The 21,823-nt window shown below is 46.4% G+C and overlaps 1 protein-coding gene across 6 annotated transcripts in view; it reads right to left on the bottom strand.

Annotated features, from left to right (window-relative positions):
* The window catches only part of TBC1D22B (TBC1 domain family member 22B), a 911,570-nt gene that overhangs the window by 194,556 nt on the left and 695,191 nt on the right, over positions 1–21,823 (bottom strand). For all 6 annotated transcript variants that reach the window (XM_040337614.1, XM_040337609.1, XM_040337613.1 and 3 more), the window contains one exon: positions 20,923–20,998. In XM_040337614.1, coding sequence (XP_040193548.1) covers positions 20,923–20,998 — 76 coding nt within the window. The remainder of the gene's footprint in view (positions 1–20,922; positions 20,999–21,823) is intronic.

The raw sequence follows: 21,823 nt of genomic DNA on the forward strand, positions 1-21,823 counted from the left end.
TGGAACGTGCAACCACATTGGCCGGGTCTTTAAAATCAGGGGTCCCCTCCACCTGATTCGTGGTCACCTTATTTAACCTGGATACCGGGGGTCCATAATCGGGGGAGATGTCCATTTTTTCAGGCAATTCTCCTCAAAGGAGCGCATCGCCATGCGTTTTCGGATCGAAAAGGCCCAATGTGGGAGTTGCCATTCTTTTTAGATAAATCTATCAAAATAGGTCAGGTAGGGAAACACCTTAGCCGTGCGGGCCGACTTGTGAGTCCCAAAAGGGACCAACACCTCTGTAGATGCCTGCCGCAGTATTCTCCATTTTTACCTACAAGCACCCTTTCCTGCGCTGACCCGGACACGGAATCATGCTTACTGTCCGAACGGTCCTGGTCCGCATCCTCTGACACTTCAGAACAGGGGCCGGTTGCCATAGCAAGGCCCGAGTCTGAATCAGAGCTTTCCCCAGAAGACGGTGGGGGAGGGGGCGTTTATTACCCCCCTTGTGCCCGCAAGTCGTTTCCACCCTGGCAACAAAAGACTCCAGGACTGCTGACAAAGCGTCCATAGGCACCACAGGTGCAGGGGAAATGGTTGCCTCCACAGGTATGTCTGGGGAAGAAGCGCTAGCGCCTCACACCTGTTAGGGACCAAAGGCAAGCCACTAAAAGTCCACCCTCCTAGCTGCCACAGACTAAGGGGCCCCCCGTAGGACTCACCACCCAGACCCAGGTACTGCGCTGTGCTGCTGTCCGCTCTCCCTGAGACTACTAGAAAATGGCTGCCGGCCACCTCAGCACGCTTGAGGGCTCCGGCAAAATGGCCACCAAACTTTGAACTAAGGTAAAGAAAAATGGTCATGACCGCACGGCGGTGTGCCACATTGTACCTAAAACACCTTCAAGTCCAATATAAGGAAGAGATGAGTGGACCCCATTTCAGCACAGCCCTCTGTCCGGACTCGGAGCCCCCCGGAGGACCCCCAGTCAGTCACACAGCGGACCCACGAATGGGGAGGAGGAAAAGACGGGAAGAGGAAAAGACGGGAAGAGAAGAAGGGGTGGGTAAGAGATCCCCTATTCGACCTCCCAGGGAATGCCCAGCTGCACCATCCTGCCAAAACAGGTGGGACCATACTTACCCCTCCTGTGGGGACTGCTGGACGCATTCCGGACAGACCCATAACCCGAGCGGTACAGGGGGGCTGTCGGCCACGGCACACTGTGACATGGACAGCAGTAGCCTGGTCATATGTGTGCCCCGCAGCATATAGCTCGCCGGCCACCCCTGGATCAGAAGAGGCATGTGACGGCCGATCCAGCGCGTAGCTAGGGCTGGCTCACGTTCGATGGCTGGGCTGTGGAGACTACCAGGATTTATATTATCCAGCCTGTCACCCAGCCCAGCTGTTGATAGTAGATTACAGGATCAATATAAAAGAAAAAAAGACGAAAAATGTCCAGGTCCTTCTATACTAGGCAGAAAAAACTGAGCTGCTGGATGCAGTGTGCGGGGTTATAGCCAGTAGGACCGCCCCCTGGGCAGTTTTGCTGTTTTTACATGCTCTGCCTAGTCCTGTCCTGAAGGTGGCAATATAACCCTAAGTTCAAGATTTAAAGTGCTGTGTTAGTCAATGAATGAAAGAGAAATGTTGTTTTGTTCTCCAACCCAGTTAGTTATCACTTTTGCCTTATGACAAGGTGCTCCATCATTCTGGAAAAGGTTTTTTTTTTCCACCAAACTGTTCTTAGATGGTTAGGAGAAGTTACTCACAGAGGATGTTTTTGTACCATTCTTTATTCATGTCTGTGTTCCTAGGAAAAATTGGGAGTGAGCCCACTTCCTTGGCTGGGGAGCAACCCCAGATATGAATGGTCTCAGAATGCTTTACTGTTGGCACCACAGGACTGATGGTAGTGCTCACAATTTCTTCTACGTTTTTCTACGTTTTCTTCTAGGTTTTTTCCTGGATGCCCCAAACAATCGGAAAGAGGATTCATGAGAGAAAATTACTTTACCCAGGTCATCAGCAGTGCAATCCTTGTACCTTTTGCAGAATATCAGTCTGTCCCTGATGTTTTTCTTGTAGAGAAGTGGCTTCTTTGCTGCCCTTCTTGACACCAGACCTTCCTCCAAAAGTTGTTGCCTCAATGTGCACACAGAGGCACTCACACCTGCCTACTGCCATTCTTGAGAAAGCTTGGCACTGGTGGTGCCTCGATCACGCAGCTGAATCAACTGTAGGAGATAATTCTGGCGGATGCTGCATTTTCTGAGTGCCCTAAACCTTTCTTCACAAACGCTGCGCTGCTCTCAATCCATCCGCTCTAGCCAATCAGCGGCCAGGCTGAGCGGCGAAGAGGATCTTGGGACCGAGTGCGGGACTTTCGAGGGGTCAGGTAAGTATAATGGGGGCTGGGGGGGCGGCAGCATCAGATGTTTTTTCACCTTAATGCATAGATTGCATTAAGGTGAAAACATTTTTTACTTTACAACTCCTTTAAGTAAATTTTATGGCAAAGAGGGACTTTACAACTAATATGATCACTCTTCATAACGTTCTGGTGTATATGCAAATTTCCCTCAAAAACTGAGGTAGCAGACTTTGTAAAAATTAATGTGTGTGTCATACTCAAAACTTTTGACCACGGCTGTAGATGCACATTTTCTTTGCAGGTAAAAAAAAAAATGTGCATTTGTTAATTTTTTAAACAGTAGCCTGCAAAGATGGCACCTGCAATCAGCAGATCGTGGGTGCAATTTCAGGCTTCTCCCTCCAGCTTTCAGCCCATTTAGTTTGCATGCTGACTGGGGCGAGGCATGAGAGGCCCTTTTAGGTGCTATTTTTACGTGATTTCCTATTGGGAGTATGTTACTGAAAAATACTTTTCTGACGCATTCATGGCGACTCCGCCCCCACAACCTGACAGGATTGATTAGTTATACATTTGAAAGGGAGACGCCCTGCACCATTCTCTTTTTTATCCTCACCTGACAGATTGGATGAACAAGCAAGCATGCCTCTTATCGAAAATCGCCCCAGCAGGTTCTAAGCCTCTCCTGTTTGGAAGTCCCTCCTGTACAGTCTCTAACGGAGCTTCTATGGAGGGAACCCCGTTCTGGTGGTCTCAGGGGCGCAAACAGCAAGTACTGGCAATGTGAAAAGCTTTAAAGCTTACATTTTTTTCAGTGGTCTCCACTTCTATGTCTCTTTGCTCATTATGGTCCACATACCTATAATTCCTCCTTACTATTTTGCAAACAGCAAGTACTGGCAATGTGACAAGCTTTAAAGAAGCTTAACATTTTTGCAGTGGTCTCCACTTCTATGTCTTTTGGCTTATTATGGTCCACATTGTACCTATATTTCCTCCTTACTATTTTAGACCAAAACTCTGATCTTTTTCTCAGTGTTTTTCTTTTCTCAGTATGTGTGCGCCGTCGAGCCTGTCCGTCGCTCTGCACATTGCGTGCAGCAAGGTGATGACGTCGGCAGCACCCTCTGCCCTCACCCAAGATGGTGCCGGAACCATCGGACCGCTTCTGCGCATGCGTGTCTTGAGCGCCACGATAGTGGCGGCAAATTTAAAAACACAGCACACTCTGCTATAGGGCTTCAGGCTGCTGCTCTGCAGAGATTGATTACATTTAAACACAGGTTTTTTTTTTTTTTTTCTCCCTGCCATGATTCTCTGGCTCTTTTTTTCTATACTGCACCTTTTGTTTCTGCCTTATTTTATTAGTACTGTTTTATCTCTCAAGACTGTCCTCTGCACCCTGCATAGAGACCACTGCCCTCGCAGACCACCATCAGCTAGGTATAGAGGCCACCCGAAAAAGGTAAGTAGAGAACAGACAAAAAAGAGAGCCTGACCACTAACGCTGCATTCTTTGGCAGCCCTACCAGGTCAAGAGACGCAAGCTCGCGGCATAGAGGGAGATCAAGTCATGCGTCCAGTGGCAGAAGGTCACGCAGAAGTCGCTCAAGATCACCCTACTGCTATCATCGCTCAAGACATAGCCGCTCGCTTCATAGCCGCTCCCGTCATAGTCGATCTCACCGCAGACAATCACCATCATCTCACCATGATCGGAACTACCATACCCGTCCCGCAGCAAACGCTTGCTGGGTATGTGGCCACTGGACACTCCCCAGGGCGCAGTGAGTGTCCAGGCATCGGCCTCTCCCTCCCTGTAGCTGCCCGCTCTGTGAGGTCCCGAACTTTGCTGGAGGGAGGTTCTGCAGACTTGCACGGACTTGTGGTTCACTCGGTCGGCCGCCTTGCTTAGGAAAGACCGCGGCTTTGGCCTACCTCTGGTAGTCGGCGGCCATCTTGCTACACCTTACTGCACCAGGCCCCTCTTATCTCACTCAGCCACTTACCGCATAACTTTTCTATTGCTAAAATGAGTGCTTTACTAGTCCTTTTTATGCCACTGCCTGATACCTATACAGATGGTTTGACAACTGTTACGACTATTATGTAATCTGACTTTCAAATGAGCTCGGGGTCCCATCTGTTCACCAAGACCTCCGTGATGCTACTCTAGCCATTTAAAACTTTGGGGGTAAGCCTTGACCTACCTTTCTTCTTTGCACCCCATGGGCAAAGTCGGCCAGCAACAACGTTATTATAAGCCATTGTTTGGACACTGTAAGAATTTAAATATGGAACGTTTTGTCACCAGGTCACAATCTGTGTCATCTAATCATTCTGTGGATCCCTTTGCCGCACTGGACCCATCTATGGGTTCGGAGACTGCTGAAAGATCTCCGCCAAGCACCGCTCAGGATCCAGTCATGAGATCTCCCTCTCCACATGAAATCCTCACCCCAGATATCTTAGATGCTAAACTTGACGCTAAACTGCAACTCTTGCTCCGACAGATTACGACTAATGTGTCGGCCGAGGTGAGCAAACTAGCTGCGGAACTGAGAGGCAAAATTAACCAAATATGAGAACGTACAGACACTCTTGAAAACAAGTTTGATGAGATGATTAACTATGTTCAGGCTATAGAGGAGGAAAATCATAATTTACGAATTTCGGTCTCCCAACTACAACTACAACAGGAGGACCTGGAGAACAGGGAAAGACGGCAGAACTTACGCTTCAGGGGTATCCCCGAAACAGTAGGCAAACCTGACCTACGTACCTATCTTTTGGGTCTTTTCAACACCATGGCCCCCACTATAGTGGATATAGACTGGCGATTGGATAGGGCACACCGGTCTCTGGGCCCTAAACCTCCGTCTGGAGCTAGACCTAGAGATGTCATAGTGAGGTTTCACTTTTTTGAAAGCAAGGAGGCTCTAACCTTGGCCACACGCAACAAATCCCAAATTACATACAAAGGGGCAAAGCTACAGATTTTCAGTGACTTGTCTCCCATCACCCTTGTTAAACGTAGATCTCTACGTCCAATAACCTCCCATCTACAGCATCACAAGATCCCATACTATTGGGGTTTCCCTTTCCGCCTTGTTGTATCCAAGGATGGAGTTCAGCATATAATGCGTGAGTTGCAGGAGGGTGAGGCTTTCCTGAAAGGCCTTGGCCTACCTCCTCTTCCGGATGAAGACTTGAATCCTTCTACTGCCCAGGTTCGTCCACCTTCCAACACTCCAAGCCGTATCTGGACCCCTGTTAGGGGCAGATCTAAGAAGAATCTCTCTACACCCCAACGTCCACATTTTTCCAAACAGCCTCCTTGAACTTTCCATGTTTTTTTTCTTCCTGGATCCACACTTCAGTGCTCCTTACATTTTGTTTTTCTTTTTGTTGTTCTCGTTTTGTAAGGAATTGAGTTTTTTGGCCTTTCTTTAAGGTTTTGTTTCCACCCTGCTCCCGGTTCAGGGTGGATCTTTTTCCCAACCCATGGGATGTGTTCTTACTAATGGTTTCTTTTTTTCAGGATGTCATGTGCAGGCTGTCGGTCATCCATGTTTACTTATTGACTTCTTTTCACTATTTTTGGATCCCTGACTGTCAAGTCCATTTTTGACGCTACCAATCTCATAAGGTGAACAGATGGTTCTCCCCATCCGCTTACCCAGAACCCCCTGATGAGAGTTCGTAGACGCCCCTTCCATGCCCTGGGCTCTGTCCAGGGCCTCCTGAGTTGTAATTGCAACTCAGGCTTTCAAAGTCTTAGATGTTTTTTCTTTTTTTTTTGGTTTTGGTTGTTTTTGTTTTTGTCCGATGTGTCCATATCTGTTGAACAACTCTATTGGTCTTATTTGCTATGTTTTTATTTTCTTAACTCAATGCTGTTCCTTTGCAGGATATGTCCACTATTTTTCAGATGTCAAGGTGACGTTATTTCAAGAGATGTTTATGCACAATTTTACATTTTCTATGGTTTTAATCTTGCCTATATTTTATTATTATCTTTCATTCCCATTATTTGTACACGAGCCTATTTACCTAGCCCGCTTTCATGACATTAAGGATTCTATCATATAATGTGAAGGGCCTAGGTTCAGTCAACAAGCGCTGGATGGCCCTGAAGGACTTTAGGGCCTCAGGCGCGGATGTCATACTGATCCAGGAGACCCATTTCCGAGCAGGGGGATCGTTTAAATTTGCTTCAAGGTTTTTTCCCACCTCCTTCCTTGCCTCTGACTCCACGGGCAAGGCGGGAGTAGCCATCCTGATTAAAAAATCTTGTCCTATCAAGGTCAGAGGCTCACATGCTGACCCACATGGGAGATTCCTCATTTTAGACTGAGTTCCTGACCTCTACATTTACCTTGGTCAATCTTTATTCCCCCAATACGGGTCAGATAGATTTTCTTCAAAAACTTTTTGACTCCCCCCATTATCATGCACAACCCTTTATGATCGTCGGGGGGGATTTCAACTTGATAATGTCCCATACCAGAGATAGACAAACCCTTCTTAATACTCCCCCATCTAAAAGGATTGCATCCCAATCTAATGCCTTCCGTAAATGTATTAGGTCCCACCAACTTTTCGACTCATGGAGGATTAAACATCCATCCTCCAAACAATTTACTTTTTATTCTCCGGCTCATAAAATGTATTCACGTCTTGATCATTTTTTTATTTCGGCCCCGATTATTCCCTATGTAGTTGAATCTGATATATCTCCCATTACATGGTCCGACCATGCCCCCCATCGTGTTAGATATCATGCTTTCTCAGGCCCACACTAAGTCCTGTCATTGGCGTCTTAATGACCATCTCTTACAATCCGAAGTTTCTCGTTCCATTCTAACCAAGGGCTTAGAGGATTTTTTCCAACTTAATTTGGGGTCAGTCTCTGACTTTTCTACACTGTGGGAGGCGCACAAGGCCGTATTTCGTGGCATTTGCATTGCTGAAAGCTCTCGATTAAAGAGAGACAGGAAACAAACTAAAAATGTCCCTAGCGGGAAAGACCAACCTCATCAAAATGATACTGATGCCGCAACTGTTGTATCTTCTCCATAACACGCCTGTGGTAATTACCCTTAAAATATTCCGTATAGTTAACTCTCTCTTCAGACAGCTGCTGTGGCACACCAAAACCCCTAGGATAAGGCTAGCACAATTGCAGCGCCCAAAGGAGGGGGGGGGGCCTCGCCTTACCTAACCCATGGATATATTACTTGGCGGCTCAGCTCCAACACTTAATAGGGGCCATGGGCCCATTGCCCGAGGCCTCGGCGGCCAGATTGATGCTGCACGATTCAGGGGTAGCAACGATACCTGAGGGACTGGAAGCTCGCAAATTTCAAAAACCTAATAAACGTATGCCTACATATGCGCTTGTTCAGAAGATATGGAATAAAGTTAGGCAACTCCAAAATGTGGAGGGGTACACTGAGTTTAGCCCCCTATGGGGGAACAACTCCTATGAGGAGCTCGCTAAACTTGACCAGGGACAGAGGTGGAGCTCCTTTGTGGTCACGCATCTTAAACATGTCTTTGGGAGGGGGGGCCTACTCCCCTTTAGTGAGCTTCGCTCTAGATTTAACCTGCCGCACACTATGCAATTCTTCTATCTTCAGCTGCAGCATGCAGTAAAGGCCCAGGGGACAGCAGTGGAGTGGGTTCGGTCCCCCACACCGGTTTTCCGGGTACTGTGCTCCGCGCAGGACACCAAGGGCATGATTTCACAATGCTATACTATGCTCCTGTCGTTATTTTTGGAAGGGCATCCTATGAGGGTGGCAGAACAGTGGGAGGCAGATCTGGGGCCCATTGAGGGGGAACTATGGGAAGAGGCGCTACAGGCCGTGAATACCTGTTCATTAAATGTGTCACAGAGGGTCTCCCAACTCTATATATTACTTAAGGTGCATTACACCCCGGCTAAGCTTTTCAGAATGGGCCGGGCTCCAGACCCGTTGTGCGGACGGTGCAGGGCGGCACAGGGTGATTTGATCCACCTGCTCTGGCGCTGTCCCAAGCTGCATAGATACTGGATGGAGGTTCTGGCTACACTGAATTCAGTGTTCCAGACCAATGTCCCACTGGATCCACTTTGTTGCCTGCTGGGTGTTCTGGAGGGGGCAATAGTGGAGGAAGGTACTAGAGCGGCATTCGCCAGGGCATTGTTCCAGGCGAGGAAACTCATTCTTATACACTGGAAGTCGAGGGAGCCCCCTTCGGTTAGGACCTGGGTACAGCATGTGGGCAGAACAATGTCGATGGAAAAGTACATATACCAGCATAGAGGGACCGCAGGGAAATTTCTTAAATTATGGGATCCATGGCTCTCGACACCTGGGCTGAGCCCCCTAGAGTTGGTACAGGAAAGGCTACTGGGTGGAAGGTAGGGGGTTGAGGATAAACTATAGGGTCCCCTGTTTGATTATTTGGAGGGCTGAAGGAGGGGTGGATGGGTGGACGGTCAGGAGGGGTGAGGGGCCCAGGGTGGTGTGTCTAGGTGGTTGAAACGGTATAATGACTGTGTGCAATGATTTTGCGAGGTATTTTTTGATGTCTGACCTATGATTTTGCTGATGAGTCAGTCTAAAAGTACTGTGTAGACTGTCATTCTTTTACTGTATGTATGTTGTGTGAGCAATAAAAACCTTTTTGATTAAAAAAAAAAAAAAAGACACAGGAATGTACTTCTTCAATCTTTGACATCCGCTCTAGTTGGCGCAGAGCGGGAGCTGTTGTGCGCCCCACGGTGGTGAAACTCCGTAGAGTCACCTCCCTTCGAGAGCAGATCAAATCGTTGAATCTCGATAGGGCGGCCAGGTCTTTAATGTGGTCAAAACAAAAATTTTACGAATTCTCAAACAAACCACACAGAATGTTTGTTAATAAATTGCACCCGCGCCCTTTCCATTCCTTTCCTGATTTCCTCGTGAAGTCAGATGGTTCCAGGACACACTGCCCTCGAGAAATGTCAGATATTTTTGGCAAGTTCTACCAGAAACTGTACAATTGCCTGACATCTTGCTCACTATTACCAAGCCACTAATTTCCCTCCCCTCATTGCACAAACTATTATCTTCCTTTAGCGCCATCTCAGGGTATAAGGTTAACACTTCCAAAACTGAGGTTCTTCCCATCCATATTTCTCCAACCCTACTGTCTCAACTTAAAGATTCCTTTCCCTATAAATGGTGTACTGAGTCCCTCAAATATCTAGGTATTCTGCTTACTCCCTCCTATTCATCTCTTTATACAGTTAATTTTCCCCCTTTAGTCATGGACATTAATAAATCCCTGCAGACATGGACAAAAATAGGATTTTTATAACAGCTTACCTGTAAAATCCTTTTCTTGGAGTACATCACGGGACACAGAGCTGCATAGCCATTACATGTGGGTTATAGAGTCTACCTTCAGGTGATGGACACTGGTGTAATCAATTAAACAGGAAGTTCCCTCCCTATATAACCCCTCCCCTACTGGGAGTACCTCAGTTTTTGTAGCAAAGCAATAAGTGTCCCAATATCCCCAAACAAGAGGGGTGGGAGCTCTGTGTCCCGTGATGTACTCCAAGAAAAGGATTTTACAGGTAAGCTGTTATAAAAATCCTATTTTCTTTATCGTACATCACGGGACACAGAGCTGCATAGCCATTACATGTGGGATGTCCCAAAGCAATGCTTACTGAGGGGAGGGAGACACCAACAACGCAGACCGCCATCAGACGTGAGGACCTATAATGCTGCCTGCAGCATACTGCGCCAAAAAGCTGCATCCTCTTGCCGTCTTATGTTCACCTGATAGGAGTTGGTGAACGTAAGCACAGATGACCAAGTTGCGGCCTTGAAAATCTACGTCATAAAGGCTTGGAAATGCATTGCGCAAAAAGCGCTTACCATCCTGGTAGGGAGCACCCCCACAAAAAAACAGGGGGAATCCTACTCTAACCACAAGCCTGAATAATAACCTGATGAATCAACCTTAAAAACAGTTGATTTTAGACGCTGCCTGCCCTTTCCTGGGGCCTCCTGGTAGCGCAACAACATCAGTTTTCCGTATCCGAGCAGCCGCTTCAGATAGGCCTAGACCCTTCTTACTCCAACGAGAGAAAGAGTGTAACCATTTTAATAGCTGACCTGAACACTGCCTGCCCATCTAGGGTCTTCTGGCAGCCCAATAAAAACGTCAGCTTTCTATATCTGAAACCTTCAGATAGGTATTTAACTGCTCTCATCTCAATTGAGAGAAAAGCAATAACCTTTCCTTCCGTGAAACAAGGTTTTGAAAAAAGGGAAGGTAAGAATATCTAGATTCAAATGAATACTAGATCCTTCTAGTAAATAAGGTTGGGTGAGGATGAAAATCACTCTACTTGTAAGAATAATTGGGTATGGCTCTATACCAAGAAAGTTGCCAATACTGAAACTCTCTTGGAGGCTACCACAACCAAGAACACCAATTCCTTGTTAAAGGATGAAGAGAAATATGGTGCATCGGCCCAAGGAGCTGACCCTGTAAGCCGACAAAACTAGAACCAATCCTCCGAGCACAAGGGCGACCCAACTGGTGGACTTATGCACGTCACCCCTTGTATAACAGCCCGGACCAAAGAGTGTGAAGTAAGCGACCTTTGGAAGCAAGGCCGAGATCGGATCCTTGATATAACTTAAGGCTAGCTCCGTCTCCCTTCCAAATGTAGGAAGGCAGGAATTTTACCTTTGACAAACTTCCACGGATGCCACCATCTGGTTTCACACCAGGAACATGGGCCTTCCAGACCATAGGATATCTGGTCCTGGAGGCCAGCTCTCTTGTATGAATCAAGGGAATTGCCGCTGATTCTGAAAGCCCCGATCCTCGAGAATGTGGGCTATAATAGCCAGACCATTAATTCACCTGTTGCAAGGCAGGATGTAATACCCCCTGCAAAGTAGGCCTGGACAAGATGTAAGGGACTGTGGGTCCTCTACTACCACCCTTACTGTTCCTGCACCGAGAGGTCGTCAGGGTTATGCCGGAGTAATCAGGCCAGCTTCCGTTCTCCTCTAATGTTGCATAGAAGCCACAAAAGTCGCGGCACTGGGGGGAGAGACACAACCAGTGACAACTGGTCCCCCCGGATTACAAACACATCTGCCCCGCATGCGGGTGGATCCTTTATCCTAGACCCCAAGCTGTTCAATCTCTTGTTGAGCCTGAACGCCAATACATCTTATGTACAGGGTACTATTTCTGTGACATTTGGTCAGGAAAACAGTCGGGGTGTAGAGGTCATTCTCCTGGAGACACTTGTTGACGGCTCCAGTGAATTGCCTGCCAATTCTGCATTTCATGAAATGACGAATGTCAATAGGCAAGGCACAAGCTCCTCCTTGGTAAATTAAGTAAATCACTAGTATGGCATAGTCTGATTGTACTCTGACAGAACCAACCTGCCACCTGAACATTCAGGCCCCTAAGCCAGATGCTCCATCGGTAGCTCTAGCTGACAGATAAGGCTCCCTTGGAGCTTGACTACTTCCCCTGGGCCATGGTCTCTTCCTGACCTGGCAAACCCTTTTAGTTAAGAATCACCAAGAGGAATTCCAGCATATCTCTGGGACCGGGTTCTTTGGATAATGCTAGGTCAAGATCCACTCTTTCTAGGCCGACAAAATACTGTTTATAACAGCCCTGAATAAAAGTTAGTATAGGGAACTGTCTTGAATGAGGCCAGCATCTTCCCTAGTGCCTTAATCAAAAGGCCAAAAGTAAGGAACTGTTCCTTGCCGTGACCACATAGACCAGTTTTCTTATAGCGATGGTCTTGTCTGAGGCCAAACAACTCTCCTTTTTGGACTGTGCCAAACATACCCAGCTTCTTGTCAAATGAAAGAATGTATCTTTAGAGTTCCAGATACTTGACCATGCTGGACACCCTTAGGTCCAGCCATGCTACTGACTGACCCATCAGCAGGAGTTTGCTTCGGTATGCCATTACTGCTATACCCTGGGCCTACAGACCTGCTAGAGGCGGGCCCTAGCACCCTGACAACCCAGGCACGGAGGCTAACCCAAAAGGGCAAGACCACCAACTGGAGATAGTGCTGTTCCCCTGCGAAACGCAGACAACCTCTGCAGACCCAAGTAAATAAACACATATGCAACTGGCTCCCCATGTGTGTATGTGGCAAGTGTTAAAGCCATATGCCTCAATGGAAGTGTGTGTACATGGCAGCGTGTGTTCCTGGAAGCATGAATTCATATAAATATGTTTTAAGCAAAACATGCATATAGCATGTGTGCTCTGGAACAAGCATCTTGCAAGCAAGCATAAACGTGTTATGCAACAATGTGCAACATGAACCCATGCAGACACGTATTTCTATGCAAACACAAGGAATCCTGTATTGCTTAATTAGGCCGCCATGTGCAACTTTAAAGTAATCATGCATCCTTATGCGATTCAGCATCTTCCATGCGATCAACATCTTATGCATTTTAAGCACTACTGTGCGGACAAGAACCCTTGTGTGACCAAGGACTCTTGTGTGACCAAGCACCCCTGTGCGATCCAGCATCCTTATGCACTCAAGCATCTTAATGCGACTTTAGGCATTTCTGTGAAACAAGCCTCTCTATGTGATCAAGTATCCTTGGGTAATCCAGGACGCTGTTGATCCGACAACCATGTGTGATTCAGCTTCTTTTTGCATTCAAGCATCTTTAAGCGATCTTTAGGCATTCTGGTAGAAACAAGCCTCTCTGTGCGACCAAAATATCCTTGAGTAATCAAGGACTTGGGTGATCGGGTAATCATGTGTGATTCAGCATTTTTATGCCTTCAAGCCTCTTTATGCGATTCTAGGCATTTCTGTGGAAACAAGCCTCTTTGTGTGACCAAATATCCTTGGGGAATCAAGGACTTGGGTGATCAAGTAATCATGTGTGATTCCAGCATTTTTATGCATACAAGCATCTTTATGTGAACTTAGGCACTTCTGTGGAAACAAGCCTCTCTGTGTGACCAAATATCCTTGGGTAATCCAGGACGCGGATGATCAGGTAACCATGTGTGATCCAGCATCTTTTTTGCATCCAAGCAACTTTATGCGATTTTAGGCATTTCTGTGGAAACAAACCACTTCTGTGTGACCAAACATCCTCGGGTAATCAAGGATTTGGGTGATCAGGTAACCATGTGTGATCCATCATTTTTATATATACAAACATCTTTATGCGATTTTAGGCCTTTCTGTGGAAACAAGTCTCTCTGTGTGACCAAATATCCTTGGGTAATCCAGGACTTGAGTGATCAGGTAACTAGCATCTTTATGTACTCAAGCATTTCTATGCAACTCTACCAAACATGCAACACCATACAGACAGAAACATGTATCCTTATGCGATCCACAATAAAACATGCTCTGTTACTTTTTTTTTTTATCCCACATGCATTCCAAACTCATGTATCTTATGCAACATGCGGATTGGTAAAGAAAAAGTTATCCTCTGTAGATGTGCGTTTCCTCAATTAAGAGACGTTAGCAATGTGTACCAGCAACTGTGCATCCCTCAGATGTGCATTTGGTTAGCCTGAAGCCGACACCAGGCTGAGGACCATATGGAGGTCTTACTAGCCACCTATAGGAAAACCTCTCTTTACACTCTAAGGAGAAGATAGAGGCTTTGGCCAAGTAGGCAGAGGGAAGTTATATGCATCATGAATCTCTGAAAAGACTGCAGGTGCAATCAGAACCTGTAGGGCTTTTGATAGCTTCTCCTCGTTAGGCTGCAGCTCCTGTCTCCTGTCCTCTGACAGTGAACCTTCATCCCCAGCTCTTCTAATCCCTTTGTTTAAGGATTAAAGCAGGAAAAGGGACACACCCTGCTTTTTTTTTTTTTGCTTCTTGTGAGGATGATGCGAACATAGCAGTTAACCTCTTGTATAACAACAAATGTGATGCAAAAAACAAAACACATGCAGAGTGGCTGCAATGTTGGGGGAGGCTGCATTGATTGCCTGACAGGTCTGATGACTCAATCTGTGAGCTGTCTCTACAGGGGAGAATAAGGGGCCACCAGGTTCAGGTGGCGATTCCTTTTTATATTCCTACCCCTGACCTTATTCAATGGGGAGACCAAAGTCCTAAGCTAAAAGCAGAGGAGCTTAACCCAGATGCATCAACAGCTGAACTTAGTCTGGCAGCAACAATGCCTGCTAATCTGCACAGCTAGATGCGGAGTAGGCGTCTTAGATGAATCTGTATCCAACTCACACAAGGTGCTTGCGTTTGTGTCCCCCTAGCTTTACAGAGCTCTGACGTCTGGGCCTTTTTGAAGAGCCCTCTCTGCGACTGCACTGAGCCGGTGAGCACGTGCGACATGGTAGAGCCTGAAGCTGAGGAAGTGGGACGCACAATAGACCAGCTAACACTTAAGCTTCCGTCTTTGGAAAGCATGGTAAGCGAAAACATCAGGCATGTCTTTTACTGCCCATAGTAGTGGAAAAACAGATAAGACTTGCAGCTACTCATGGAAGACAATGCTTTGCAAAGGATTAAGGGCATTTTTTTTTTATGTACCAGCCCCTTCAAGGGGAGATATATGGGTACTACAGCCATCCTGTCTGAACAGACATAGTGGCCCAGGCTACATGCCGGCTAGGGGAGGTATATGGGTGCCCTGAGCCATCCCGTCTCAGAAGACATCGTGGTTTACATTGCCCATGCATAAAAACATAATATAGGCGAGACCCATAGTCCCCTACAGAAGACCTACTGTCGAACCAAGTCCCGTAGGTCCCTCTCTTACCTTTCCACGCTGCAGGGTATTGCCAAGCAAGAGGCCCAATCTTCCCCCTTCACCGTGGGTATAGTCCTAGACCTTCAGGGACCGGGGTCCATGGCAGGAACACCACACCCCTGGACCTATATAGCACCCTGGCAGCAGAAAAAACATTTGGTCCTTAGAAGGCACAAAGTTCTGGAACCCAGGATCCAGCCCTCCGCAGAGAGGCATTATAGGCTAAACCTCGTTCTTCGTACCGAGGCCCGGGTACCGTCCACTTTGGCCATGAAGCACCTTGGACGGATCCGGATTTATGGAGGCTTTTTACATCCAGCATGGATCCCTCCAGTGGAGCTCCTAAGAGCACATGTTAACTCGTGACCAACACCTTAGACACTGATGAAAAAACTGAGGTACTCCCAGTAGGGGAGGGGTTATATAGGGAGGGAACTTCCTGTTTAATTGATTACACCAGTGTCCATCACCTGAAGGTAGACTCTATAACCCACATGTAATGGCTATGCAGCTCTGTGTCCCGTGATGTACGATAAAGAAATACCCTCTTTCCCTTCTTGGTAGGATTAACGTTCTAAAAATGTCCATTCTGCCTAGATTGCTCTATCACTTTGAAACGTTGCCGATTGCCCTACCATCCCCCCAGTTAAAAGCAATACGTATGAGTTTTTTAACGTTTATATGGGGTGGCGGGACTCATCGTATAGCAGGCTCAGTGGTGTTTGCTCCTAGATCCAGGGGTGGTTTAGGTGCTCCGGACATCGCTAAGTATTATTACGCTTCATATTTGAGGGCTGTTGTGTCCTGGTCCTCTCTACATGCTCCGAGTCAGTGGGCCGCCATTGAGAGGGGGGTGTTATACCCGGTTCACCCTTGTGCTTTGGTTTGGGGTACACTTCCTTCTCTGGATCCTATCTTTAAGCGTCAATGTACTGCCCCAATGGCCTTTACTATAAACATTTGGCGTAAGTGTCTCAAAAACTATCCCCTTGCCTCGACTTGCCCACCACTTATAAATGTTCTGTTCAATCCAACCATACCAGATAGCATGTCCCTGGGTAGGATTTCCCCATGGCTCGATGTGCCTCTGTTTCAGCTACGGAATGTGGTTGATCCCATTACGCGGAGACTGTACTCTTTTGACATTTTGTGCAGAAAATTTAATATACCATCCCATCTTTTTTATTTTTACCTACAAGTTAGACATTTCTTTCAATCCAAATCTCCCACCTTGACCCTCGACAGACCGACAGCTTTCGAGTTTTTGTGTGCTCAGGGCCCCCATCAATTACATTTAATTTCTTCTATCCACCGTATCCTCCATGAGTCGACTCCTATTTCTGAAACCACAAACCTTTATATGAGGAAATGGTCACACTTATTGGGTAAGCCTATTACGGTTCAAGTCTGGGACAAGATTTGGTCCTCTACTTTTAAGTCTTCTAAATGTGTGACTCATCGAGAAACGTCCATCAAAATCCTCATGTTCTGGTATAGAACCCCTGATGTTATCCATACGTATGTTCCCTCAGTTTTACCACATTGCTGGCATTGTGGAAACACTACTGGTTCTTTGTTTCATATCTTTTGGAATTGTTCCCTGGTCCAACCCTTTTGGCTGAAGGTGAGGCTACTGTTACAGGAGGTAATGGATTTGTCCCTTTCGTTTGACCCTTTAAATTTTCTTTTGGGACTTCCGTTCCCTGGCCTGACCAAAAATGTAAACCGCCTGGCCGCCTATGTCTTACTGGCGGCCAGGAGGCTTATACCGCTGTGTTGGTTATCCACAGCTCCTCCTCCGTGGTCCAGATTCCTGCACCTGGTCGCTGAGATTCGGAGGATGGAGTACTTAACAGCGTCTGTTCATGATTTTATTCCACAATTCGATAACGTTTGGGAACCTTGGGACCACTCGAGATATGGGACTTCTGTACCACTGGCCTCACCTTAGTCTTTATTATTACTCTCTGATCTATGTTGCTAATTTCTACATTGGAGTTGTTTGTTCTATATTATCCTGATATTCTTGTGCAGATTACCACTGTGATCTGCATACTTGGACACTCTATTCTTGTCAATTGTTTTTATGTTCTCTTTTGAGAAATCTCTTTGATATCATGATGTTGATGTTATCATTCTTTTGTACTCTATGATTCTGCTCTGTACTATGTGTTTCTTAAAATCCAATAAAAATACAATTTTGAAAAAAAAAAAAAAAAATGAGTGGGAGAGATCGGATAAACGACCTAGTCTTACCAACAAGCTTTCAAAATTGTGTCCTTTAAAGGAGTCTAAAATCAATTGCCTAATTAATGCACAGTGGATTCATCTTTATTACGACTTGACAGACACGTTACCCTGCCGATCGCAGACGCAGTTACCTTCCGGGACGTACTTGATCGCAAAATCGATCCTGAATTAAAAAGGCTTACTCCACGGCAGGAGGCGCTTGTAGACTGGCTATCACCACCGCCGCAGTAGCCAAAAGCCATCTCTGCATGGACGGCTAACATTGAGAACTCCCTCCTAGATGGTATGGACCAGGATAAAATAATTTCCTCCCTACAGGAGATTAAATTAGCAGGCAGCTTCATGGCCGGAGCATCAGTTGACATCATTAGATCCTCAGCAAGGGCTATGCTAGCCTCGGTTATGGCCAGAAGGGCTTCATGGCTGAAGTCCTGGATAGCTGATGCGGCATCAAAATCGAATTGGTGCAAAATCCCATATGATGGCTCAAACCTATTTGGCGCAAATCTGGATCCAGCCATCTCCACAAGGCCATCACGGCTGGGGACCAACATAAATCAAGAACTTCGCTCAAATATGGTCAACTCACATATCAGATCCATGGACATTATCCACTATCAAGATCGGACACAAATGGAAATTCATGGGCACACTGCCGGAGAATATATTCCAGCCTACCAAGATACGGTCTTCCCCAGACAGAAGAAAGCTACTTCTGCAATCGTAGATGTACCGTTGCACCAAAAGGGGAGGGGGTTCTATTCCCCTTTATTTTTGGTGTGAAAGAAAACGGGGGACTTGCGCCCAGCCCTAGACCTAAAGAGGCTCAACAAGAGGATCAAAAATAGAAGCCTTCAAAATGGAAAGCCTTCACTCCATTCTGTTGGCGGTGAACTGGAGACTGGATGTTATCGGTGGATTTATTGGACGCGTACCTTCATGTCCCGATCCATTCTGCCTTCCAAAAGTTTCTTCGGTTCTCAATCAGTGTCATTTCCAATGCCTTCTATTCGGCATCTCCTCAGCACCCAGGACATTAACCAAAGTTCTCCTACCCCTGATCGTACTTCTCAGAGAAAAGGGGATGCGAGTCCATCTTTATCTGGACGACATATTGCTCCTGGCAGGGAATCAGGAAACCTTAACTCATCACCGGAAGTTATTGCTCACGACCCTGCAAGACTTCGGGTGGCTAGTCAACTGGAAAAAGAGCAGTCTCCAGCCCACGCAAGTCATGGTGTTTCTAGGGGCAGAGTTGGATACCAGGCTGAAACGTGTACAACTCCCTCAGGAGAAGCTGAAACCCTTAATCCAGAAGATGCAGAACCTGTTATCATCCAGACGCCTACCGGCCAGAGCCTACCTCAATATCTGGGGTCCATGTCTGCGACCATACCCATGGTACAGTGGTCCCAGTGGCACATGCAAGTTCTACAGAATTATTTTCTCAGACAGTGGAACAGCTGGGTAAAACAATCACTATGGTGGTGGACACACCCATTCAACCTCAGGAAACTCAGACCGATAGTTCCCCCAAGTCCAAAAGTAGTAACATCGGATGCCAGCCAGAGGGGGTGGGGAACACATTATCGGGACCAAGCAGCCCAAGGCCAGTGGCACTTTCAAGCTCAGGGCATGGTGTCAAATGTATTAGAACTCAGAACAGCCTTCCAGGCTCTCATGACCTTTGCTCCTCTTCTGAAAGGAAATTATCCGAATGGACAACAAGGTGGCAGTGTCGTACATCCCAGAAACAAGGAGGGACCAGGAGTCTCACGCTTCTGGAGGAAGTTCGCCCCATATTGGAATGGGCCCAAGTGTACCTGCCAGATCTAAGGGCAGTGTATGTCCCGGCAGCACAAAATATGTTGGCCGACTATCTAAGCCGAGAGACACTGTTGAACAACGAATGGTCCCTGAACAAACACCAAATGTCAGAGGTTCCTGTCCAGAGCCCCCTTTCCATCAGCCGAAGGAACAGACTGCCTAGCCCATGGAACTTCGAGCTGGGGTACATTTTCCCTCAAACTCCTCTGATTGCGAGATTCCTGTCCCGGCTTCGGAAGTCCTCAGCCACGGTTATAGCAGTAATACCTTTCTGGCCGAGGAGGCCACGGTTTGCGACCCTGTTACAACTCAGTACGCAGCCTCCAACTCAGCTACCAGGGATCTCCTATATAAAGGACAATTCTTCCATCCAGCCCCAGAGAAGCTGCATCTGGCAGCATGGTAGTTGAGAGGATTAGGTTAAGGGAACAAGGATGCTCCCAGGAAGTAATATCGACCCTAATGCAGCTAGAAAAAGCTCCTCTAATAACACCTAAACTAGAATCTGGGAGAGGTTAGTTTCGATGTCACAACCAAGAGATTGGAATCCTATCTCACCAGAACCATCTCAAATAGAGGGCCTAAGCTCGGGTACCCGGAAGGTGCAATTATCCGCTCTTTCTGCCAAGACGGTTACTAGATGGGCTCTTCACCCTCTGGTCACTCAATTTCTGAGGACCTGCATGAAGATCGGACCACCTAGGAAGACAGTTTTTCCAACATGGGATCTCTCAATAGTTCTTGAGGCCTTGTCCAATCCACCCTTTTTTTTTCGTTTAACTTAGTCTCACTGTGGAACCTAACTCCGAAGCTGGCTTTCCTTATTGCTATCACTTCAGCTAAAAGGGTGTCGGAGATTCAAGCACTATGGCTATGGAACCCCATTTAGTGTTCTTCCCTGACAGAGTGGTACTGAAACCTTCAGAATGATTTAGAACAAAGGTAGCTTCCTCCTTTCATTATAACCAGGACATCGTCCTTCAGTCTTCCACTAATGGGAGGGGCAAGCCCCATGCCTTGGATGTCAAGTAAACCATCTCCAGTTACCTCACAGCTACATCTCACCTGAAGAGGAAGTCGGATTCTCTCTTGATTATCCCACACGGGAGCAGACGAGGCCAAGCAGCTACCTCTCGTACCATCGCCGCTATGAAAGAGGCCTATTCCATCCAGCAACTTACAGCTCCTGAGGGCATCAGGGCTCACTCGACAAGGGCAGTGGATACCTCATGGGCAGCATATTGCGGGATTTCTTCTCGGCACACCTTCATTTCTCACTACAGAGTGAATTCTGCTCACTTGGCTACTGCCATGAAGATGCGTCAGGAAAGGAAAATTACGGAAAGGGGAGTATACAATTTTTCGTTTTTTTGTTGCAGGGGATGCCAAAAATATGACTTGTATCTTAGGGTAGACTTCTGAGAAAATCAGTGAGTCAACCGCACAAGCAGGAAATTATGTTTCTGGGGGGCGTCCTGTAAAACGATGTACAGAACACCTCCAGGTAGCCATATTGCATTGCATTTAGAGAAAATGTCAGCAGCTGCAGATTAAAAAGGAAAGGTCATTTTTAATAACATTCAATTACAATTGTATATGCTATATTATTTTTTTTCCCCCATGAAAGTGGAGCTACCCATTAAAGAATAAGTGCATTTATCATTCTGCTTACTGTCAATTCTGCTCACAAGTTCTTCCAATGCCTTTACATTTTTCTGAATTCCAGGCTGAGCAAAGGTGTAGTTATCCTGAAAAAGAAAACATAAGACAAGGAATAAACTACTGTTGTTACAACTAGATAAACATCCACCATTTACCTTATCTTCAATGATACCTTCATTTCACCTGCTCAGCAAAAGGGTTTTTCTTTTGAAATTATGGTTTTGTCCCTAACCTTACATGGGTTATAATCTTCTGGTGGAGGAGAAAAAGGCACACTCTAACACCCTTAAACAAAAAGATTTTGTAATTAACAACAAAGCTGAGAAATATGGATTTCTAGTGCTCCGGATGATAGAAATGTATCAGCAGAAAACCATCTGACAACTTATAGGATAAGTTCACCTTTTACTAAAATAATTTTGGGTGCACGGCAAGGAAACTCCCCAGACCTTAATCCCATTGAGAACTTGTGGTCAAGCGTCAAGAGGCAGGTGAACAAACCCCACAAATTCTGACAAACTGCAAGTATTAATTATGCAAGAATGGGCTGCCATCAGTCAGGATGTGGCACAGAAGTTGTTTGGCAGCAGTATATTGACTTTGCAGAAACTTAATGTAATTGTCAAAAAAGCTTTTGGCACTTATGAAATGTTTGTAATTATACTTCAGTATACCATAGTAACATCTGACAAAAAGATCTACAAACACTAAAGCAGCAGATTGTGAAAATACATTTTCGTTTCATTCTCAAAACTTCTGGCCACGGTTATATATTGGTTTCTTTCTTATTTGCATTGTTTTGCACATGTTGGAGCTGCTGATCCCTGTAGTCCTCTGGCCGCGGCTCTAGCCAATATGCTATATATGTAGCCCCTTATGGTAGTAATGCTCCCCTGTAGGAAGAGCTTAAT

Source organism: Rana temporaria, chromosome 2 (assembly GCF_905171775.1).
Source record: "Rana temporaria chromosome 2, aRanTem1.1, whole genome shotgun sequence".
Lineage (NCBI taxonomy): Eukaryota > Metazoa > Chordata > Amphibia > Anura > Ranidae > Rana > Rana temporaria.